Source organism: Bombina bombina, chromosome 1, assembly GCF_027579735.1.
Source record: "Bombina bombina isolate aBomBom1 chromosome 1, aBomBom1.pri, whole genome shotgun sequence".
NCBI lineage: Eukaryota > Metazoa > Chordata > Amphibia > Anura > Bombinatoridae > Bombina > Bombina bombina.
In genome coordinates, this window is record NC_069499.1 from 263,818,223 (window position 1) to 263,837,225 (window position 19,003).

General features: G+C 40.2%; 1 protein-coding gene across 2 annotated transcripts in view; it reads right to left on the bottom strand.

Moving 5' to 3' along the window:
- DPH6 (diphthamine biosynthesis 6) overlaps positions 1–19,003 on the bottom strand; it is a 188,837-nt gene that overhangs the window by 79,724 nt on the left and 90,110 nt on the right. For both annotated transcript variants that reach the window (XM_053697948.1, XM_053697947.1), the window contains exons 5-10: positions 18,850–18,968; positions 16,966–17,027; positions 16,351–16,445; positions 7,703–7,790; positions 7,285–7,435; positions 6,989–7,105 (exon numbers count right to left, since the gene is read on the bottom strand). In XM_053697948.1, coding sequence (XP_053553923.1) covers positions 6,989–7,105; positions 7,285–7,435; positions 7,703–7,790; positions 16,351–16,445; positions 16,966–17,027; positions 18,850–18,968 — 632 coding nt within the window. The remainder of the gene's footprint in view (positions 1–6,988; positions 7,106–7,284; positions 7,436–7,702; positions 7,791–16,350; positions 16,446–16,965; positions 17,028–18,849; positions 18,969–19,003) is intronic.

Sequence of the window (19,003 nt, forward strand, 5' to 3'; positions counted from 1 at the left end):
ATCTATTTAAATGAGAAGGAACCTTGGCTTCCCCACATTCAGAACACAGTCTATCTGGTAGTTCAGACATGTTAAACAGGCATAAACTTGAAAACAAAGTACAAAAAACGTTTTAAAATAAACCGTTACTGTCACTTTAAATTTTAAACTGAACACACTTTATTACTGCAATTGTGAAAAAGTATGAAGGAATTGTTCAAAATTCACCAAAATTTCACCACAGTGTCTTAAAGCCTTAAAAGTATGGCACACCAAATTTGGAAGCTTTAACCCTTAAAATAACGGAACCGGAGCCGTTTTTATATTTAACCCCTTTACAGTCCCTGGTATCTGCTTTGCTGAGACCCAACCAAGCCCAAAGGGGAATACGATACCAAATGACGCCTTCAGAAAGTCTTTTCTATGTATCAGAGCTCCTCACACATGCATCTGCATGTCATGCTTCCCAAAAACAAGTGCGCAATAGAGGCGCGAAAATGAGACTCTGCCTATGATTAGGGAAAGCCCCTAGAGAATAAGGTGTCCAATACAGTGCCTGACGGTTATTTTACATAATTCCCAAGATTAAAATAATTCCTCAAGGCTATGGAGTATAAAATATGCTTATATATAAATCGATTTAGCCCAGAAAATGTCTACAGTCTTAAAAGCCCTTGTGAAGCCCTTTTTTTCTTTCTGTAATAAAAATGGCTTACCGGATCCCATAGGGAAAATGACAGCTTCCAGCATTACATCGTCTTGTTAGAATGTGTCATACCTCAAGCAGCAAAAGTCTGCTCACTGTTCCCCCAACTGAAGTTAATTCCTCTCAACAGTCCTGTGTGGAAACAGCCATCGATTTTAGTAACGGTTGCTAAAATCATTTTCCTCTTACAAACAGAAATCTTCATCTCTTTTCTGTTTCAGAGTAAATAGTACATACCAGCACTATTTTAAAATAAACTCTTGATTGAATAATAAAAACTACAGTTAAACACTAAAAAACTCTAAGCCATCTCCGTGGAGATGTTGCCTGTACAACGGCAAAGAGAATGACTGGGGAAGGCGGAGCCTAGGAGGGATCATGTGACCAGCTTTGCTGGGCTCTTTGCCATTTCCTGTTGGGGAAGAGAATATCCCACAAGTAAGGATGACGCCGTGGACCGGACACACCTATGTTGGAGAAATATGTGAAATTTCCTCCCATGAAAAAAACAATGTGTACCAGTATTTATCTATCCCCCAAAATTAATTTTTGCACATTCAAAAGTATTTTACCTTTACAGGTACAAATCCCCCCAAAAACTCTGAAAACCAAATAAAAGTTCCATGAAGAAGAACTTTTTAAAATCATAGACACAATCCTGACTAAGGCCTGGATAAATAACTAGAAAATTAGCAATCTATCTGTGAAACAAGACAGAAAGAACCCCTTAAAAGAACTGGCGGATAAAACCCTTATCCAAACCCTCCTGAAGAAAAGAATTCTAGGAATTCTAAAATAGAGCCAACTTAACCCATGTTTCACACACCAGGAAATAAAAGCCTTCTACACCTTGAGATAAAATCTTCCTTGTCACAAGTTACAGGCCTGAACCAAAAGATTCAATAACAGAATCAGATTTTTTTTTTTTTTAAACAAGTGTTCAATCTCCAAACCATAAAGTTTAGAGATTCTAAAACATGAAAAAATGGACCTTGAGACAGAAAGTTGTGGCACAGAGGAAGAGACCACAGAGAAAAACAGGATATCTGCACCAAATCCTGCAAAGCCGAACTGGAGCAATCTGGATTACAGATGACACCTGGCTGATACCCTAGGAAACAGAACAAGAGGAGAAAAAAAAGGAGGCCAGATAAAAAAAATGAAAGAGCTACTAAAATTTCCACAAACTGCATTTGAGGATCCCTGGGCCTCACAAAGAATCTAGGATGTTAGTTGTCAAACTACTTTTGGAAGACTCCACAGGTCTATAACCTAACAGAAGACTTCTAGATGAAGAACATTCCCTGGATGAAGAAATTGCTTTCTGCCAATGGAGGAATTCGGGAAACCTCCCTCATTGCCACGGAACTGCAAGTTCCCTTTTTGACTGGTATAAGCCACTGCAGCGACTATGTCTAACTAGTAACGACGATAAATCTCTTTTCTCAGGTGAGGACAAAACTGAAGGGCCTTGACAATTGCACAGAGATCCAGAAAACATATGGACAACTTCACCACCTGAAATAACCAAACTTCCTGTGCTCTCTGGAACCCACAGACTACACTCCAACCTGAAAGACTTGTAACTGTCAAGATCACAGGTTAACCCCTTATTGACCACAACATTTTTCAATTTTCTTACCGTTAAGAACCAGGGCTATTTTTACATTTCTTCAGTGTTTGTGTTTAGCTGTAATTTTCCTCTTACTCATTTACTGTACCCATACATATTATATACCGTTTTTCTTGCCATTACAAAGACTTTCTAAAGATACCATTATTTTAATCATACCTTAAAATTTACTATTAAAAAAAATTATCAAATAGGAGGAAAAAATGGAAAAAAAAAAACACTTTTTCTAACTTTGACCCCAAAATCTGCTTTACACATCTACAACCACCAAAAACACCCATGCTAAATAGTTTCTAAATTTTGACCTGAGTTTTAGAAATACCGAATGTTTACATGTTTTTGTTATTTCAAAACCATTTTTTTTTTCAAAATTAGCGATAGTTACATTGTAACACTGATATCTGTCAGGAATCCCTGATTAACCCTTCACATGTATATATTTTTTTTAGTAGACAACCCAAAGTATTGATCTAGGCCCATTTTGTTATATTTCATGCCCCCATTTCACCGCCAAATGCGATCAAATAATAAAAATAAAAAAACTGTAACTTTTTCACAAACTTTAGATTTCTCACTGAAATTATTTACAAGCAGCTTGTGCAATTATGACATAAATGGTTGTAAATGCTTCTCTGGGATCCCCTTTGTTCAGAAATAGCAGACATATATGGCTTTGGTATTACTTTTTTTTTTTTTTTTTTATAAATACCCAATTTTTCTGTAGTGTAGCTGCCCAACCTCAATACCTTACCTCCCTCCCAGATCCCTTTCAAAACACTTATTCCCCCCTCCCTCTGGCTCCTTCACTTACACTTGAATATGTGTAGCGCATGCGCCCCCCCACTCACACCTTCCTGACAGAACTTGATCACTGCTGGCCGTAACTGCTCCAGCGATGGGCCGCCCACTCACCTCCCTCGTATCGCTCTCATGCCACCAACGATCGGCACCCTAGCTGGCCGATGCAGAGAGGACCACATAAATGTGGGTTTTGTGTCCCTTTAATTAGAACGAACAAAGGAGGCCCCTAGAACAATGGGCCGATGATTGAACAACCAAGAAAAACAAAATGTATGCTTACCAGATAAATTATTTTCTTTCCTGGCAGGGAGAGCCCACAACATCATTCCTTACTGTTAGGAAATACAACACCTGGCCACCAGGAGGAGGCAAAGACACACCAGCCAAAGACTTAAATATCCCACCCACTTCCCCTATCCCCCAGTCATTTGGCTGAGGGAACGAGGAAAAGTAGGAGAAACATCAGGGTATAAAGGTGCCAGAAGAAAAACAAAAAGGTAGTCGCCCAAACAAAGAATAACTAACGGGCGGGGTCGTGGACTCTCCCTGCCAGGAAAGAAAGAAATTTATCTGGTAAGCATAAATTTTGCTTTCTTTCCATAAGGCAGGGAGAGTCCACGACTTCCTTAATGTTGGGAAAACAATACCCAAGCTCCAGAGGACACTGAAGGAATAACGGGAGGGCACCACAGCCTGCAAAACATTTCTCCCGAAAGCTGCTTCAGCCGAAGCAAACACATCAAACTTGTAAAATTTAGAAAAAGTATTTAAGGAGGACTAGGAAGCCGCTTTAAAAATCTGATCCATTGAGGTTTCGTTCTTAAAAGCCCAGGAAGAAGCTACAGTTCCAGTGGAATAAGCCATAATCCTCTCAGGAGGCTGTTGACCTGCCGTCTCAGATAGGCGGATGACAATTCTTAACCAGAAAGACAGGGAAGACGTAGTGGCCTTCTGACCCCTATGCTTAACCGCATAGATGACAAACAAAGATGAAGATTGTCTGAACTCCTTAATAGCCTGAAGGTAGAACTTCAAGGCACGAACCACATCTAGGTTATGAAGCAAACGTTCCTTCACCGAAGAAGGATTGGGACACAAGGAAGGAACAACAATCTCTTGGATAATGTTGCGATCTGACACCACCTTAGGAAGGAAACCTAACTTAGTACGTAACATCGCCTTATCAGCAAGAAAAACAAGGTAAGGGGGTTCACATTGCAAGGCAGAAATCTCGGAGACTCTGCGAGCAGAGGCCATACCCAGTAGAAACAAAACCTTTGAAGATAAGTCAACATTATGCATGGGCTCAAACGGAGCCTGCTGCAACACACGAAGAACAAGATTGAGACTCCATGGCGGAGCCATCTTTCTAAACAAAGGTCTGATCCTAGTCAGAGCCTTAACGAAGGACTGCACATCCAGAACCTCCGCTAATCTCTTGTGCAGCAACACTAACAGGGCCGATATCTGTCCCTTCAGGGAACTAGCAGATAGACCCTTCTACAATCCATCCTGGAGAAAAGATAAAATTCTGGCAACCTTAACCTTATGCCAAGAAAAACGACGCTCCTCACACCATTGCAGGTAAGTCCGCCACACCTTATGATGGATGCGTCGAGTAACTGGCTTACGAGCTTGAATGAAAGTGTCGATGAAACTCTCAGAAAAACCTCTCCTGGCTAAGACTAAGCGTTCAATCTCTACGCATCAGCCTCAGAGAATCTAGATTTTAAAGAAGGAAGGGACCCTGTATAAGTAGGTCCCTCCGATAAGGTAACATCCACGGAGGAGATGAGGACATGCCCACCAGATCCAAGAACCAAGTCCTTCGCGGCCAGGATGGAGCAATTGGAATCACTGCTGCTTGCTCCTGTTTGATGTGGGCCACCACACAAGGGAGAAAAGGTAATGGAGGAAAGAGATATACGAGTCTGAACCTTCATGGAACCGCTAGGGCATTAATTAGAACAGCTTGAGGATCCCTCGATCTCGACCCATACTTAGGTAGTTTGGCATTGAGACGGGAGGCCAATCTCCGGCCTCCCCAATCTGTTGCATCTCTCTGCAAAGACATCTTCGGGGTGGATAGACCATTCCCCCAAGTGAAAGGATTGCCTGCTGAGGAACTCCGCTTCCCAGTTGTCCACACCCGGAATATGGATCGCTGACAGCGTACAGTTGTGGGCCTCCACCCATTCTAGAATTTGAGATACTTCTCTCATCGCTAAGGAACTTCTTGTTCCTCCCAGATGGTTGATGTAGGCTAGTTATATTGTCTGATTGGAATCTGATGAACTGGGACGAACCCAGGAGGGGCCAAGCCTTCAGAGCATTGAAGATTGCCCAGAATTCCAAGATATTTATTGGAAGAGTGGACTCCTCCTGAGTCCACAGCCCCTGTACCTTCCTGGCACCCCAAACGGCTCCCCAGCTGGATAGACTGGCGTCCATTGTCACAATCTCTCAGGACGGTCTCAAGAAGCACAGAAGGTTTCAAGGAGGCCTGGAGGGCAAGACATGCTGTTGTTAGCTTGAAACGTCTCTGATCTGTTAGAAAGATCTTCATGGACACCGGAGTCTATAACTGTGCCCAGGAAATTCACTCTGGTATTTGGAGTAAGCGAACTCTTTTCCTAGTTTATCTTCCATCCATGTGACCGAAGAAGACTTAGAAAAAAGTCTGAGTGATCCCTTGCTAAACGAAAAGATGGCACATGTACCAAGATATCGTCTTGGTAAGGAGCTACTGCTATACCTCGGGTTCTGCCAACTGCTAGAAGAGCCCCCAGAACTTTGGTAAATATCCTTGGAGCAGTAGCTAAGCCAAACAGAAGTGCTATGAACTGGAAGTGTTGATCCAGAAAGGCAAATCTGAGGAACTGGAAATGTTCCCTGTGGATCGGAACATGAATGTATGCATCCTTCAGATCGATGGTAGTCATAAACTGCCCTTCCTGAACCAGGGGAAGGATTGATCTTATAGTCTCCATCTTCAAGTCCAGAATTGGACGAAAAGTTCCCTTCTTTTTGGGAACCAAGAAGAGGTTTGAATATAACCGCAGACCTCTTTCTGATGCTATGAAGAGAAGTTAATACGGTTGCAATATCCGAAATTGCACGAGTGCAAAGCATTTACTTTCAACTTGTAATACACCCGCATTAAAAGTTTGCTTCTGGTGGTGTTTGTGTCTCAGCGAAACAGCTAATTAAAGGGACAGTCTACACCAAAAAATTTCTTATTTAAAAAGATAGATAATCCCTTTATTACCCATTCCCCGTTTTTGCATAACCAACACAGTTATATTAATATACTTTTTACCTCTGTGATTACCTTGTATCTAAGCCTCTGCAGACAGCCTCCTTATCTAAGTGCTTTTGACAGACATGCAGTGTAGTCAATCAGTGAAGACTCCTAAATAACTTCACGGGAGTGAGCACAATGTTATCTATATGACACATGAACTAACACTGTCTAACTGTGAAAAACTTTCAAAATGCTCTGAGCTAAGAGGCGGTTTTCAACGGTTAGAAATCAGTTTGAGCCTAGCTAGGTTTAGCTTTTCAAAAATACCACCAAGGGAACAAAGCAAATTTGATGATAAAAGTAAATTGGAAAGTTGTTTAAAATTGCATGCCCTATCTGAATCATGAAAGTTTAGTTTTGACTTTACTGTCACTTTAAAGCACAACACTTGTAATCTAGCCCTATGTAAGTGCATTAGCCACAGCCCTTGATGTTCATACAAGAGAGAAAAAAAATATCTACTCAAAATTCCTTAATAGTTCTACTCACTCATTCAGCAAGATATATACATTTATATGAAACTACCTTTTACAAAACTATAGACTCATGAAGTAAATTTGGTTACCTTTAAGGCTTTCAAGTCCTCTTTGACATGCCTCTAAAAGAGTTTCTCCATTAGCAGTGATCTCACCAATCCACTGAAAACCATTTTGGGAACGTAATGAACACTTCTTAGTTTCACCTACAAAAAGGTACAAGGTAGCAAGCAATTAACTGCAAAGCAATCCAACAAGAGGATAAGTAACATTTTATTACCACTTGGTATTGTTTAGCATTGGTGATCACTAGAATATATTGTCTAATTCAGTGGAGACCAAACTTTTGTATTCATAATGTAATAAGGATACCCTGGATACATACTCAGAATCACATCTGGGAGACCTTGGAGGGCCGAAGACAGATGCTGTTCCTTGTTAGCATCATACTCATCTGTAGCACGTGCAGTTGTACTTGTGACACGATCATTGTCACAAGGGCAGGAGCTTTTTAACATTGGTTCTGGAGACAATACCTGTGAAGTCAATAAAAGCTCATACATTAAAGTGTAAAATTATATTCAAAACTATGATATAATTTTGAGAATTGATCATTTTTTTTCTCTCGGTTATCTGCAGCATTATTCTGAATCCCAATACTTTCAATAATAACATTCTTCTCAAGAAAAAAAAATACTAATCATTTATATGACCTGTGCGGAGTAAAATTAAGAGAGTCTAGCGTTCTCTCTCCCCCAGGCCACACATTGGAACACTGGGTACCTTATGCCTCTGCCACTCACTTTATCTTCAAGGTGAAGTTTTAGGAAACGTAGATAAGCAACAGGTGCAAAGGCATCATTAGAGTGCATGACCACATCTGAGGAGTCACTGCAATATACAACACATGGAGATAGTCAGGTTATACTGCCACAACAGTGGAGAGATTGCATTGTTATAGAATACCACAGTTACAGAGCAATACAAAAGGAAGAAAATAATAATGTTTTAGTGCAAAACGCATTGTCAGCTTTGTTTTAGAGAGCACTAGGGAAGGCAGTCATGTAACAAAAGAGAAGTGCTCAACCAGGGAATAAACAAAGGTGTAATAACTTGTCTATCACTGGTTACCACACCAGGAGCAGTCTTTTTAGCCCAAAATGTGCCATTTAAGGAGAAACATATTAGTATATTACCCTGGCGTCACCTAAAAACAGAGACTGTCCAGACATGAAATACCAGGCAATACACCTCTGAACACATGGTAATCCCAAACATATGTTTTTGCTTTCAGCGGAATTAGTCAGTGAGGTGTAACTATATCCCTCTCACCACACTGCTATTGACATTAACCTTAAATAAACTAATCCTCAAGCGTCCTTTTTAATATACATATGAAATAAGATAAGTGGTCTTATACCATAAGAAAAACTGGTACCATCATGTTACTAAGTGATACTACTATTGATGAAGGGACAACAAGAACACAGATACACAACAAAGGAAGATATCTCAGAGATACAACAAGGGAATTAAGTTAAGAGAGATGTACCATAGGAGGGAAACATAGTGATGACACACAACAGTACGCTGCAGTCATATTAGTGTCATATCACAGGGGAGGAAGGGTCAATGACACACAATACACATGGGGGTTATAACACTGGAGAGATGAACAACCATAGAAAGATGGGAAGCCATGTAAAGACTTCTGCCACCTGAAAAAGATGTTAGACACAAGGGAGAAGTGAAGTATAATGACAATAACTACAGTAAGGAGGAACAGCCAGTAATGTTTTCCAGCAGTAGTAGATGAGAAGTAGGGCAGCCAGGCTACATAGCGTTATCACATGAGGTGTAAGGGAATCCACATTAGAAGCACACTGATCGGACATTCAAGCTGCACAACAGTAAAATCAGTACGTTTCAGCTTTGTTATGTAGTGATACCACAGTGATGCTAAGAGTGGCTATGTTGATACTACAGATATGGCATAAGAGTTAATGGACTTATCCACAACGAACACTGACGCACAGCACAGATTTACTGCATGTAGACTGAAGATACAAAGAGACAAACATTAAAGGGACATTAAACAATATATAAATGCTAGATAGAATGATGCATTCAATGAAAAGATAAGTCTGAGAATAACATGTAGATGTATTTTTTGAAAGTTTCATTAGTTGTTTAAATATTGACAAAATAAGTGTAAAATTTAAGTGTCTATAAAACAATGGGAGCTTCATGTTGTAACTTAGGTTACCCTCTCTGCTGTGGCCAATTAGGGACAGTTATAAACAGGTCACTAGAGTGTGTAGCCAATGGCTGTGTGGAATATAACAGTGTTCTGCACTTCCATTTCTAACAGGAACTGAAAAGCTCACAATTTCAAAATGGAAGGACAAAATAAATAATGAAAGTATATTGACATAGACAATATATATATATATATACACACACACAGGTAGCCCTCAGTTTACGCCGGGGTTAGGTTCCAGAAGGAATGGTTGTAAATTGAAACCCATTTTATAATGTAAGTCAATGGGAAGTGAGGGAGTTAGGTTCCAGGCCCCTCTCAAAATTGTCATAAGTAACACCTAATACATTATATTTAAAGCTTTGAAATGAAGACTTTACATGCTAAACAGCATTATAAACCTAATAAAATAATCACACAACACAGAATATATAATTAAACTAAGTTAAATGAACAAAAACATTTGCTAAACAGCATTATAAACCTAATAAAATAATCACACAACACAGAATTTACTTGCATTTTTCTGCAAACAGTTCTTTCTATGCATTCCAATCTGGACTGATTTATAGACAGGAAGATCTTGTTGCTTTGAAATCTGTTCAATAGCTCAGGTCTGGTTAAACTAATTAATTTCAGCTTGCTTGGCTTGCATATCTTTGCTGCAACACATGCAGACAGCTCCACCTACTGGCTTTTTAAATCAATGCTTCTCAATGCTTTTCAATAGCAGTCACATGACTGAAAAAAAGGTTGTTATTTTGAAATGGTGCAAATTGAACCGTTGTAAATCGAGGGCCATCTGTATATATATATATATATATATATATATATATATATATATATATATAAGATTTATCATTTTATATTACCATCTCAAAGTGTTTAATGTCCCTTTAAACACATAGGTGGACACAAAAAGCAAGCACTCTTTCCACAACTATACAGTAAAAGAGTGATAGACTAAAAAGAATCATGCAACAGACAAGAAAAAGTCATCCATAGAGTTATGTTTCAAAGCAGTGCAGACATTACAGTGTCATACAATAAGGGAAAGGGGCAGTCTCCTAAGAATTTGGAGGGTCAGACACATTAGACACCCCTGTCATCAAAGATGAAGAAGCAGGTTACAAAACAATACCACAAGAGAGGGCGGTAAAAACAGGTTACCCAGCAATCCCCAGGACAGAGAGGGAAGCCATGTTACAAAGTGTTTAAGCACCTTGCAATTACAAGACATTTCTGTTTTGTTGCTAAAGAATAACATATCAAGTCAATACTTTTAAAACAAATTAATATCCTTTTTACTGCTATCATTTTTCGACAGCCAATCTCCAACTACGATTTGCCTTGGAGGAGCCAATCTGGGCTTTAGCCCACAGACAAGAAGACTAGTTCCAGTTATATTGTTAGTATTGAGTGCATTGTTTTGTAGCGGTTAAGGGACAGATATGCAGCAGATTTAGCCTTGAGAAGTCAGCAGGATGCATTTCAAAGTTCTAGGAATTAGAAATTTGCTCAATGTGCACAACTAAATTACACAAAAAAGGGCAAAATAATGAAAGTGTATTGCAAAGCTCTTTCATTATGCACAAGTAAACATTTCATATAGAAAATCTGAAGGTGTTGGCCCTTTAAAGGTAAGGAAAGGTGAATACTGAAATATACATGAATGCATTTCAATGTTAAATAAAACCATTTTTGCAATATACCGCAGTTAGCATAAATGCTTCTAGTAAAAGTCATTACTGTTTTTCCGCAGCAATGGCCCGTGCATCAGATAGGATATTAGTGTCATACAAGCCACTGCTTACTCTGTGAGAAGGTGTGGTGCTTGAATACTGATGCAAGGGCTTAAAGAAACTTAAAACCAAATGTTTTTCTTTCATGAATCAGAGAATACAATTTTAAAAAAGTTTCCAATTTACTTCTGTTATCAAATTTGCATTGTTCTCATGCTATTGTTTGTTGAAGAGATACCTAGGTAGGTAGCGTGCAAATGCATAAAGCACTACACGACAGGAAATAGTGCTGCCATCTAGAGCTCTTGCTTACGTATAACATTGTTGCAAAAACTTGAATTATGCTTACCAGATCATTTTCTTTCCTTCTGTATGAGGAGAGTCCACGATTTCCTTCATTACTTGTGGAAATACAGAACCTAGCCACCAGGAGGAGGCAAAGACACCCCAGCCAAAGGCTTAAATAACTCCCCCACTCCCCTCATCTCCCAGTCATTCTGCTGAGGGAACAAGGAACAGGAGGAGAAATATCAGGGTATAAAAGGTGCCAGAAGAATAACAAAAATTTTGGTCCGCCCAATGGAAAAAACGGGCAGGGGTCATGGACTCTCTTCATACAGAAGGAAAGGAAATTATCTGGTAAGCATAATTCAAGTTTTCCTTCCTAATATGAGGAGAGTCCACGGCTTCATTCATTACTTGTGGAAAACATATACCCAAGCTCTAGAAGACACTGAATGAAAACGGGAGGGTAAAAAAAGAGAGGCGGACCCTATTCTGAGGGCACCACAGCCTGCAAAACCTTTCTCCCAAAAGCTGCTTCAGCCGAAGCAAAAACGTCAACTTTGTAAAATTTTGAAAAGGTATGTAAGGAGGACCAGGTAGCCACCCTACAAATCTGCTCCATAGGAGGCCTCATTCTTGAAGGTCCAAGATGAAGCCACAGCTCTAGTTGAATGAGCCGTAATCCTCTGAGGAGGCTTATGTCCCGCTGTTTCATATGCTAAGTGAATAATGCCCCTCAACCAAAAAGATAAGGAAGTGGAAGAAGCCTTCTGCCCACTACGCTTCCCAGAATAGACAACAAACAAGGACAAAGTCTGTCTAAAATCCTTCATGGCCTGAAGATAGAATTTCAAAGCCCTAACCACATTTAAATTATGAAGTAATCATTGTTTCAAAGAAGGAGGATTAGGACACAAGGAAGGGACCACAATATCCTGATTGATGTTGCAATCAGACACACCCTTAGGGAGAAAACCCAACCCAGTACGAATAACAGCCTTATCAGCATGAAAAACTAGGTAAGGAGTCTCACATTGCAAGGCCGCCATCTCAGAGACTCTGCGTGCCGAAGCAATAGCCAGTAAAAAAAGAACCTTCCAAGACAGTAATTTAATGTCAACCGAATGCATAGGCTCAAACGGAGCCCTCTGCAAAACTTTAAGAACTAGATTTAAAAGGATAGTAAACCCCAAAATTTTCTTTTATGTTTCAGATAGAACATACAATTTTAAACAACTTTCCAATTTACTTCTAGTATCAAATTTGCTTAATTCTCTTGTTATCCATTGCTGAAGAGACAGCATTGCACTACTGGCAGCTAGCCGAACACATCTAGTTATCCAATCACAAGAGGCAAATGTGTGTAGGCACCAATTAGCAGCAGCTCCCACTAGTGTATGATATGTGCATATTCATTTTTAAACAAGGGATACTAAGTGAACGAAGCACAATTAAAAATAGAAGTGAATTTAAAAGTGTCTTAAAATTACACGCTCTGTCGGAATCATGCAAGTTTAATTTTGACTTTCCTATCCCTTTAAGCACCAAGGAGGAGCGGTAGGTCTAAACACAGGCCTGATTCTAGACAGAGCCTAAACAAAAGACTGTACATCAGGAAGCTCAGCGAGCCTCTTGTGCAATAACACAGATAGAGCCGAAATCTGTCCCTTTAAGGAACTAGCGGCAAGTCCCTTCTCAAACCATCTTGGAGAAAGGAAAGAATCCTGGACACCTTAACCTTATGCCAGGGGAATCCACGCTCTTCACACCAGAATAAGTAGGTCCTCCACACCTTATGATAGATGCGACGGGTGACCGGCTTTCTAGCTTGAATGAGAGTATCAATCACTCTCTCAGTAAAACCTCTCTTGGCTAGGACTAAGCGTTCAATATCGATGCAGTCAGCCTCAGAGAATCTAGATTCTGATGAACAAAAGGACCCTGTTACAGCAGATCTCTGCGACAAGGTAACCTCCATGGAGGAGATGAAGACATCCCCACCAGGTCCGCGAACCACATACTTGGTCGCCACGATGGAGCAATTAGAATAACCGAAGCTTGCTCCTGCTTGATGCGGGCCACTACACGAGGGAGAAGTGGTAACGGTGGAAAAATGTAAACTAGGCTGAACCACTAAGGCACTGCTATTGCATCTATCAGCTCTGTCTGAGGATCCCTGGACCGTGAGAAAATCCGCTTCCCAGTTGTCCACACCCGGAATATGGATCGCTGACAGCGAGCAGTTGTGGGCCTCCGCCCATTCCAGAATCAGAGAAACTTCCCTCATTGCTAGGGAGCTCCTCGTTCCCCCCTGATGGTTGATGTAAGCCACCAAGCTTATGTTATCTGATTGGAATCTGATAAACTGTGAGGAACCCAGAATAGGCCAAGCCTTCAGAGCATTGAAGATCGCTCAAAGCTCCAAAATGTTGATCGGGAGGAGAGATTCCTCTCGAGTCCACAGGCCCTGATAGACTTGCGTCTGTAGTCACAATCTCCCAGGATGGTCTCAAGAAGGATATCCCTTGGGACAGGTGATCTGGACAGAGCCACCAAGCGAGCGATTCTCTCGACCAGTTGTCCAAAGAAATCTGTTGTGACAGAACCGAGTGGTCGCCGTTCCAATGCCTCAGCATGCACAGCTGAAGAGGTCTGAGATGGAATCTGGCGAATGGGATGATATCTATGCTGGACACCATGAGCCCAATTACCTCCATACACTGGGCCACAGAGAGTCTTAAGGAGGGCAAGACAATTGGAAGTAATTTTGCAACGTCTCTGGTCCGTAAGAAATATCCTCATGGATATGGAATCTATTATCATACCCAGGAATTCCACCCTGGTGCTGGGAACCAGAGAACTCTTTTCTAAGTTTATCTTCCATCCATGAGATCGAAGAAGAAGTAGAAGAGCTCTTGAATGGTCCTCTGCCAGCCAACAGGACGGAGCCTGAACCAGGATGTGGTCCTTGTATGGTGCTACTGCAATACCTCTGGATCTCGCCACCGCGACCAGAGCCCCCAGAACCTTCGTAAAGACTCTTGGGGCAGTAGCTAGACCACATGGAAGAGCAACAAACTGGAAGTGCTGGTCCAGAAACGCAAATCTTAAGAACTTAAAGTAATCCTTGTGTATTGGCACATGAAGGTAAGCATCCTTCAAGTCTATCGTAGTCATGAACTGTCCCTCTTGAACCAAGGGCAAAATGGACCTTATCATCTTCATCTTGAACAATGGGACCGACAGGAACTTGTTTAAGCACTTTAGGTCCAGAATCGGGCGAAACGTACAATCCTTCTTTGTGACCACAAAAAGGTTTGAGTAGTACCCCAGACCTCTCTCTGCTAGAGGTACCGGCACAATTACTCCCAGGGAGAAGAGATCCCTCACGCACCCTAGAAAAGCTTCTCGTTTTTCTAGTCTTGAAGACAAGTTTGATAAGAGGAATCTGTCCCTGGGTGGATGAGATTTGAAACCTATCCTGTAACCCTGAGAGATGACCTCCAGAACCCAAGGGTCTTGCACGTCCCCAAGCCAAGCCTCCACAAAGAGAGATGGTCTGCCCCATCACGATCCAGCAATGGATCGGGGGCCACCCCTTCATGACGATTTTGTTTTGGCAGGCTTCTTGTTCTGCTTGGATTTATTTGAGACGGTTTTAAGTTCCCTTGGACTGTTCAGGCTTCGTAGAGGGCTGCTGGCGTTGGGATTTATCCTAATGAAAATGAAACGATCTTACTGGAATCACCGCCGTGAAACAGACACACAGCCTCTCAAGTTTGACAGTCTTGTAGCATCGCACCTGACATGGACTTGAGTGATAGAAGCAGGCAGTGAAACTCGTCAACACTGATTGCTTAGGAGCTGTTAATACAAGTCTAATAACAAGAAAATGAATAAAAATTGATAATAGAAGTAAATTGGAAAGTTATTTAAAATTGTACGTTCTATCTGCATCATGAAAGACAATTTTGTTTTTTTTGTCCCTTTAAGTGTGTATGCTGCTGGAAAACACTAATAACTTTTACAAGAAGTATGTTTGCTAATGGAAGTGTATTTCAATTTTGATTTTTTCTTTAGTAAGAGGGATCAGAGGGATAATATATTGACAACGCTGGAGAGCAATACCACATGAGATAAAGGGACATATGTCACAACCTACATTTCTTAGCAGAAGCCCAGGCAATGGAGATCCAGCCTCAATAACACAGATATTACGACTGCCACATTTCTGAGCAATAACATAATAAAGGAAAGAGAAAAGCAGAAAAAATACACACCAATAATATAGCAATGGCAGGGGCAACCACTCAAAGAGAAAAGGATACCACAGAACAGTAACATAAAATCATATAATAGACATAAATCTGTTGAGGGTCACCCATGATGAAGAAGAGAAGACAAAGATGACAAATATACCAATAATCATTACAGAGCAACACTAAAGGAAAGAGCCAATCACATTAAAGGGAGATATCGCAAAAGGAAGATGGGAGTAATGCCTACACTTCAAACCAATACCATAAGAAAGGAAGTAGGAGATGCATTAAAAGCTCTATAGGTGGAGATAAAGTCACAATACAGAGGGACATGCCATGACAGATAGAAACATAGAAACATAGAATTTGACGGTAGATAAGAACCAAAAAGGCCCATCAAGTCTACCCATATTACATGTTACTTTTTCCTTAGGATAGCCTTATGCATGTCCCAGGCATTTTTAAATTCCTTTACAGTCTTTGTGTTTACCACCTCAAATGGAAGTTTATTCCATGAATCCACCACCCTTTCTGTAAAAAAATGATGTTATACCATACCAAGGATGAAGGATAAATAACCATGTTACAATGCCACAGGAACAGAAGTAATACCCCAAAAGAGAAAGATAGGTGGTGGAGTTCCACTATAGAAAGTTACCACATGAGAATGAGAAAAAAAGGAGAATTACCCATGTTATGTACATGTACATATGCATCAAAGTGCAATGAACTTGCCCCTTTATAAAGGGATGCCACAGGTCAGAAGGTTACACTTGTCAGAGAATCCTATTAAATAAAATAGAAGACTAGCAATATTACACAGTGATACCATCCCATTTACTGCAGCCCACACATTTATATTACATAATGCTATAAAATGTTATGGTGTAAAATCTGATTCTTACACTATAATTCTCTTCTTGAAAAGGGGACAGTCTAGAGTGAGGGTCTCATATTCACCTCCTTCTCCACATACATGAACACCGAATTGATCAGAAAGCTGAAACATGACAGGTTAGTATAACATTTCCTAGACAGTTTTAAAAAAAAAAATCAAGTAACAAAAAATGCAGGTATCAAAATAGTAAAATATAACACAGGTGATCTGAGGGCAGATTTTTGTAATGTGATGTCACATCCTGCACTAAAATATGCAACCAACACACAGACATCACATGCATGGGGTTCCCAGAATTTAGGGATTTAGTTAGTTAGATTGTATTTGTTGGTGAGATCAACTTGCATGCTTAATAAGAGCTTGGTTTTATAATGTGGTTGTGCCAAATACTTAGCTGTTTTGTTCTTGAGCCATAACAGAGTAGGTTTATGTAAATACCATTTATGTATCTTACTAAAGACTATACTGTCATCACTGACTGAAAAGAAACTAGAGAAATAACAATTGTGAGATCTACTGATAGACCAGGATCTAACATCTCAGCACAGCTTCCAAAGAACAGGATGATACTAATATATGTAGGATAGGTTACTGATTTAAATACTCTGTCATTTGCACGTACCTTCTTTAGGTGAGGTCTCACTTCACTCAGTGTCTTCCCTAGGTGTTTATCTGGATCCAGTCCTGAAATAATAATAGGAAATGAGTTTTAAATGCTAAAGACAATGGCTTAGATCTGTGGTTCTAAACCCAAGTGACCTCAAGGCCCAGTACATTTTAGCCAGAAGTGTCCAGAACCCGGTAGTATATATATTTTAGAGTGCTTTGGTGTTAGTTGTGGAAGAAAATATATACTTTCATTTTGAACTCATGGAACACACATTCTATAATAACCAGATCTTTACTCTCGAAAGGTCAACAGTATGTATCTTTGGACTTTTTTTTTAGATGTGGATTAAATCTTCCTGCACTTATTGGACATGCAGGCTGGACAAGCTAAGCTGATGATTGCACTCTATGCCCAATGTATGAGGGACACAGTCCCTCTAAGCCTACTGGCAATGCACGAAGTAATGATTTGTAGACAAGTTAGACTTTTAGATGTTTTGTTTTCCTCTATGGCATTTTAACTATTACCTGCAAGACAACCTAACATTTTAATTATCGCATTTTAAAATTCATGATAAAATCAACATACTGTTGAATATTGTGGGTAAGGAATAACTTGGTATTTGCCAGTTACTACATTCTGGATACTTGTTAAGAATGAGGACTCAATTGATAATCTGAAGACGCTTGCAACTTAATTTGGGCTGCATATACTGCATATACAAAAACTTTATGGGGTGAGGCTTTAATTTCTGTAGATCAGTTAAAGGGACAGTCAACACCAGAATTTGTGTTGTTTTAAAAGATAGATAATCCCTTAATTACCCATTCCCCAGTTTTGCATAACCAACAGTTATAATTATACAAGTTTTACCTCTGTAATTACCTTGTATCTAAGCCTCAGCAGACTGCCCCCTCATTTCAGTGCTTTTGACAGACTTGCATTTTAGTCAATCAGAGCTGTCTCCATGGTAAATTCACTTGCAAGAGCTCAATGTTATCTATATGAAACACGTGAACTAATGCCCTCTAGTGGTGAAAAACTATCAAAATGCATTTAGATTAGAGGCGGCCTTCAATTAGCATATGAACCTCCTAGGTTTAGCATTCAACTAAGAATACCAAGAGAACAAAGCAAAATTGGTGATAAAAGTAAATTGGAAAGTTGTTTAAAATTACATGCCCTAAGTTTTTTGGATTTGACTGTCCCTTTAAAGTTGACTCTTTAGAGGGAGGCAAAGATTGCAAGTAATGGATTAAACACATTTCTAGGATACTGGTCAGAAAAGGTTGTTGAATTTGTGAAATTTAAGATGAGCTGTAAGAATCAGTAAATGGTAGCATCTTAGACGATCCTTTTGTGTATGTCTTCTGTCTGTGAACACTCCACTTTTTAATTGGTATCAATAAAACATATATTTTTTAACTTTATGCTAACCGAGTAGTGCCTGCTACTGTGCTACCATTTGCTATTATCTGGCCTGATCCGCCGCTTGCTACTGTAGTGCCTGCTACTGTGCTACCATTTGCTATTATCTGGCCTGATCCGCCGCTTGCTACTGTAGTGCCTGCTACTGTGCTACCATTTGCTATTATCTGGCCTGATCCACCGCTTCCTATGGCACTCCGGGTATGTTTGGGCAGAAGCAGTTTGTTTGTTTTACTACATGACCTGTAGTCTTTGACCGTGTACCGGTACTCACCCCATGTGTAAGAATCAGTACTAGGTTTAATCCCAGTGTTGGGTTTGCACACTTAATACAGTGGTTTTAAAGTTCTGGTAACGAGCTACACAAAACAAAACATTAGTCCAGCACATCGGCAATAGTACTTTAAGGGACAATTAGAAAAGTTGGTGCATAGTGAGTCATCATTGCAGGATTAGACCCCCTCTTACCATACGCAGCTACCTTGATGAGTATAGCCTGCACACCACATGAAATCATCTCATCAAGAAGCTCCTCCTGATTCCTCCGCCATAGAAAAGCAAGGGGCTGTAGTCCAAGCCTCTGACAACTAGAGGAAAACAGCAATGAACAGGAACATTCACC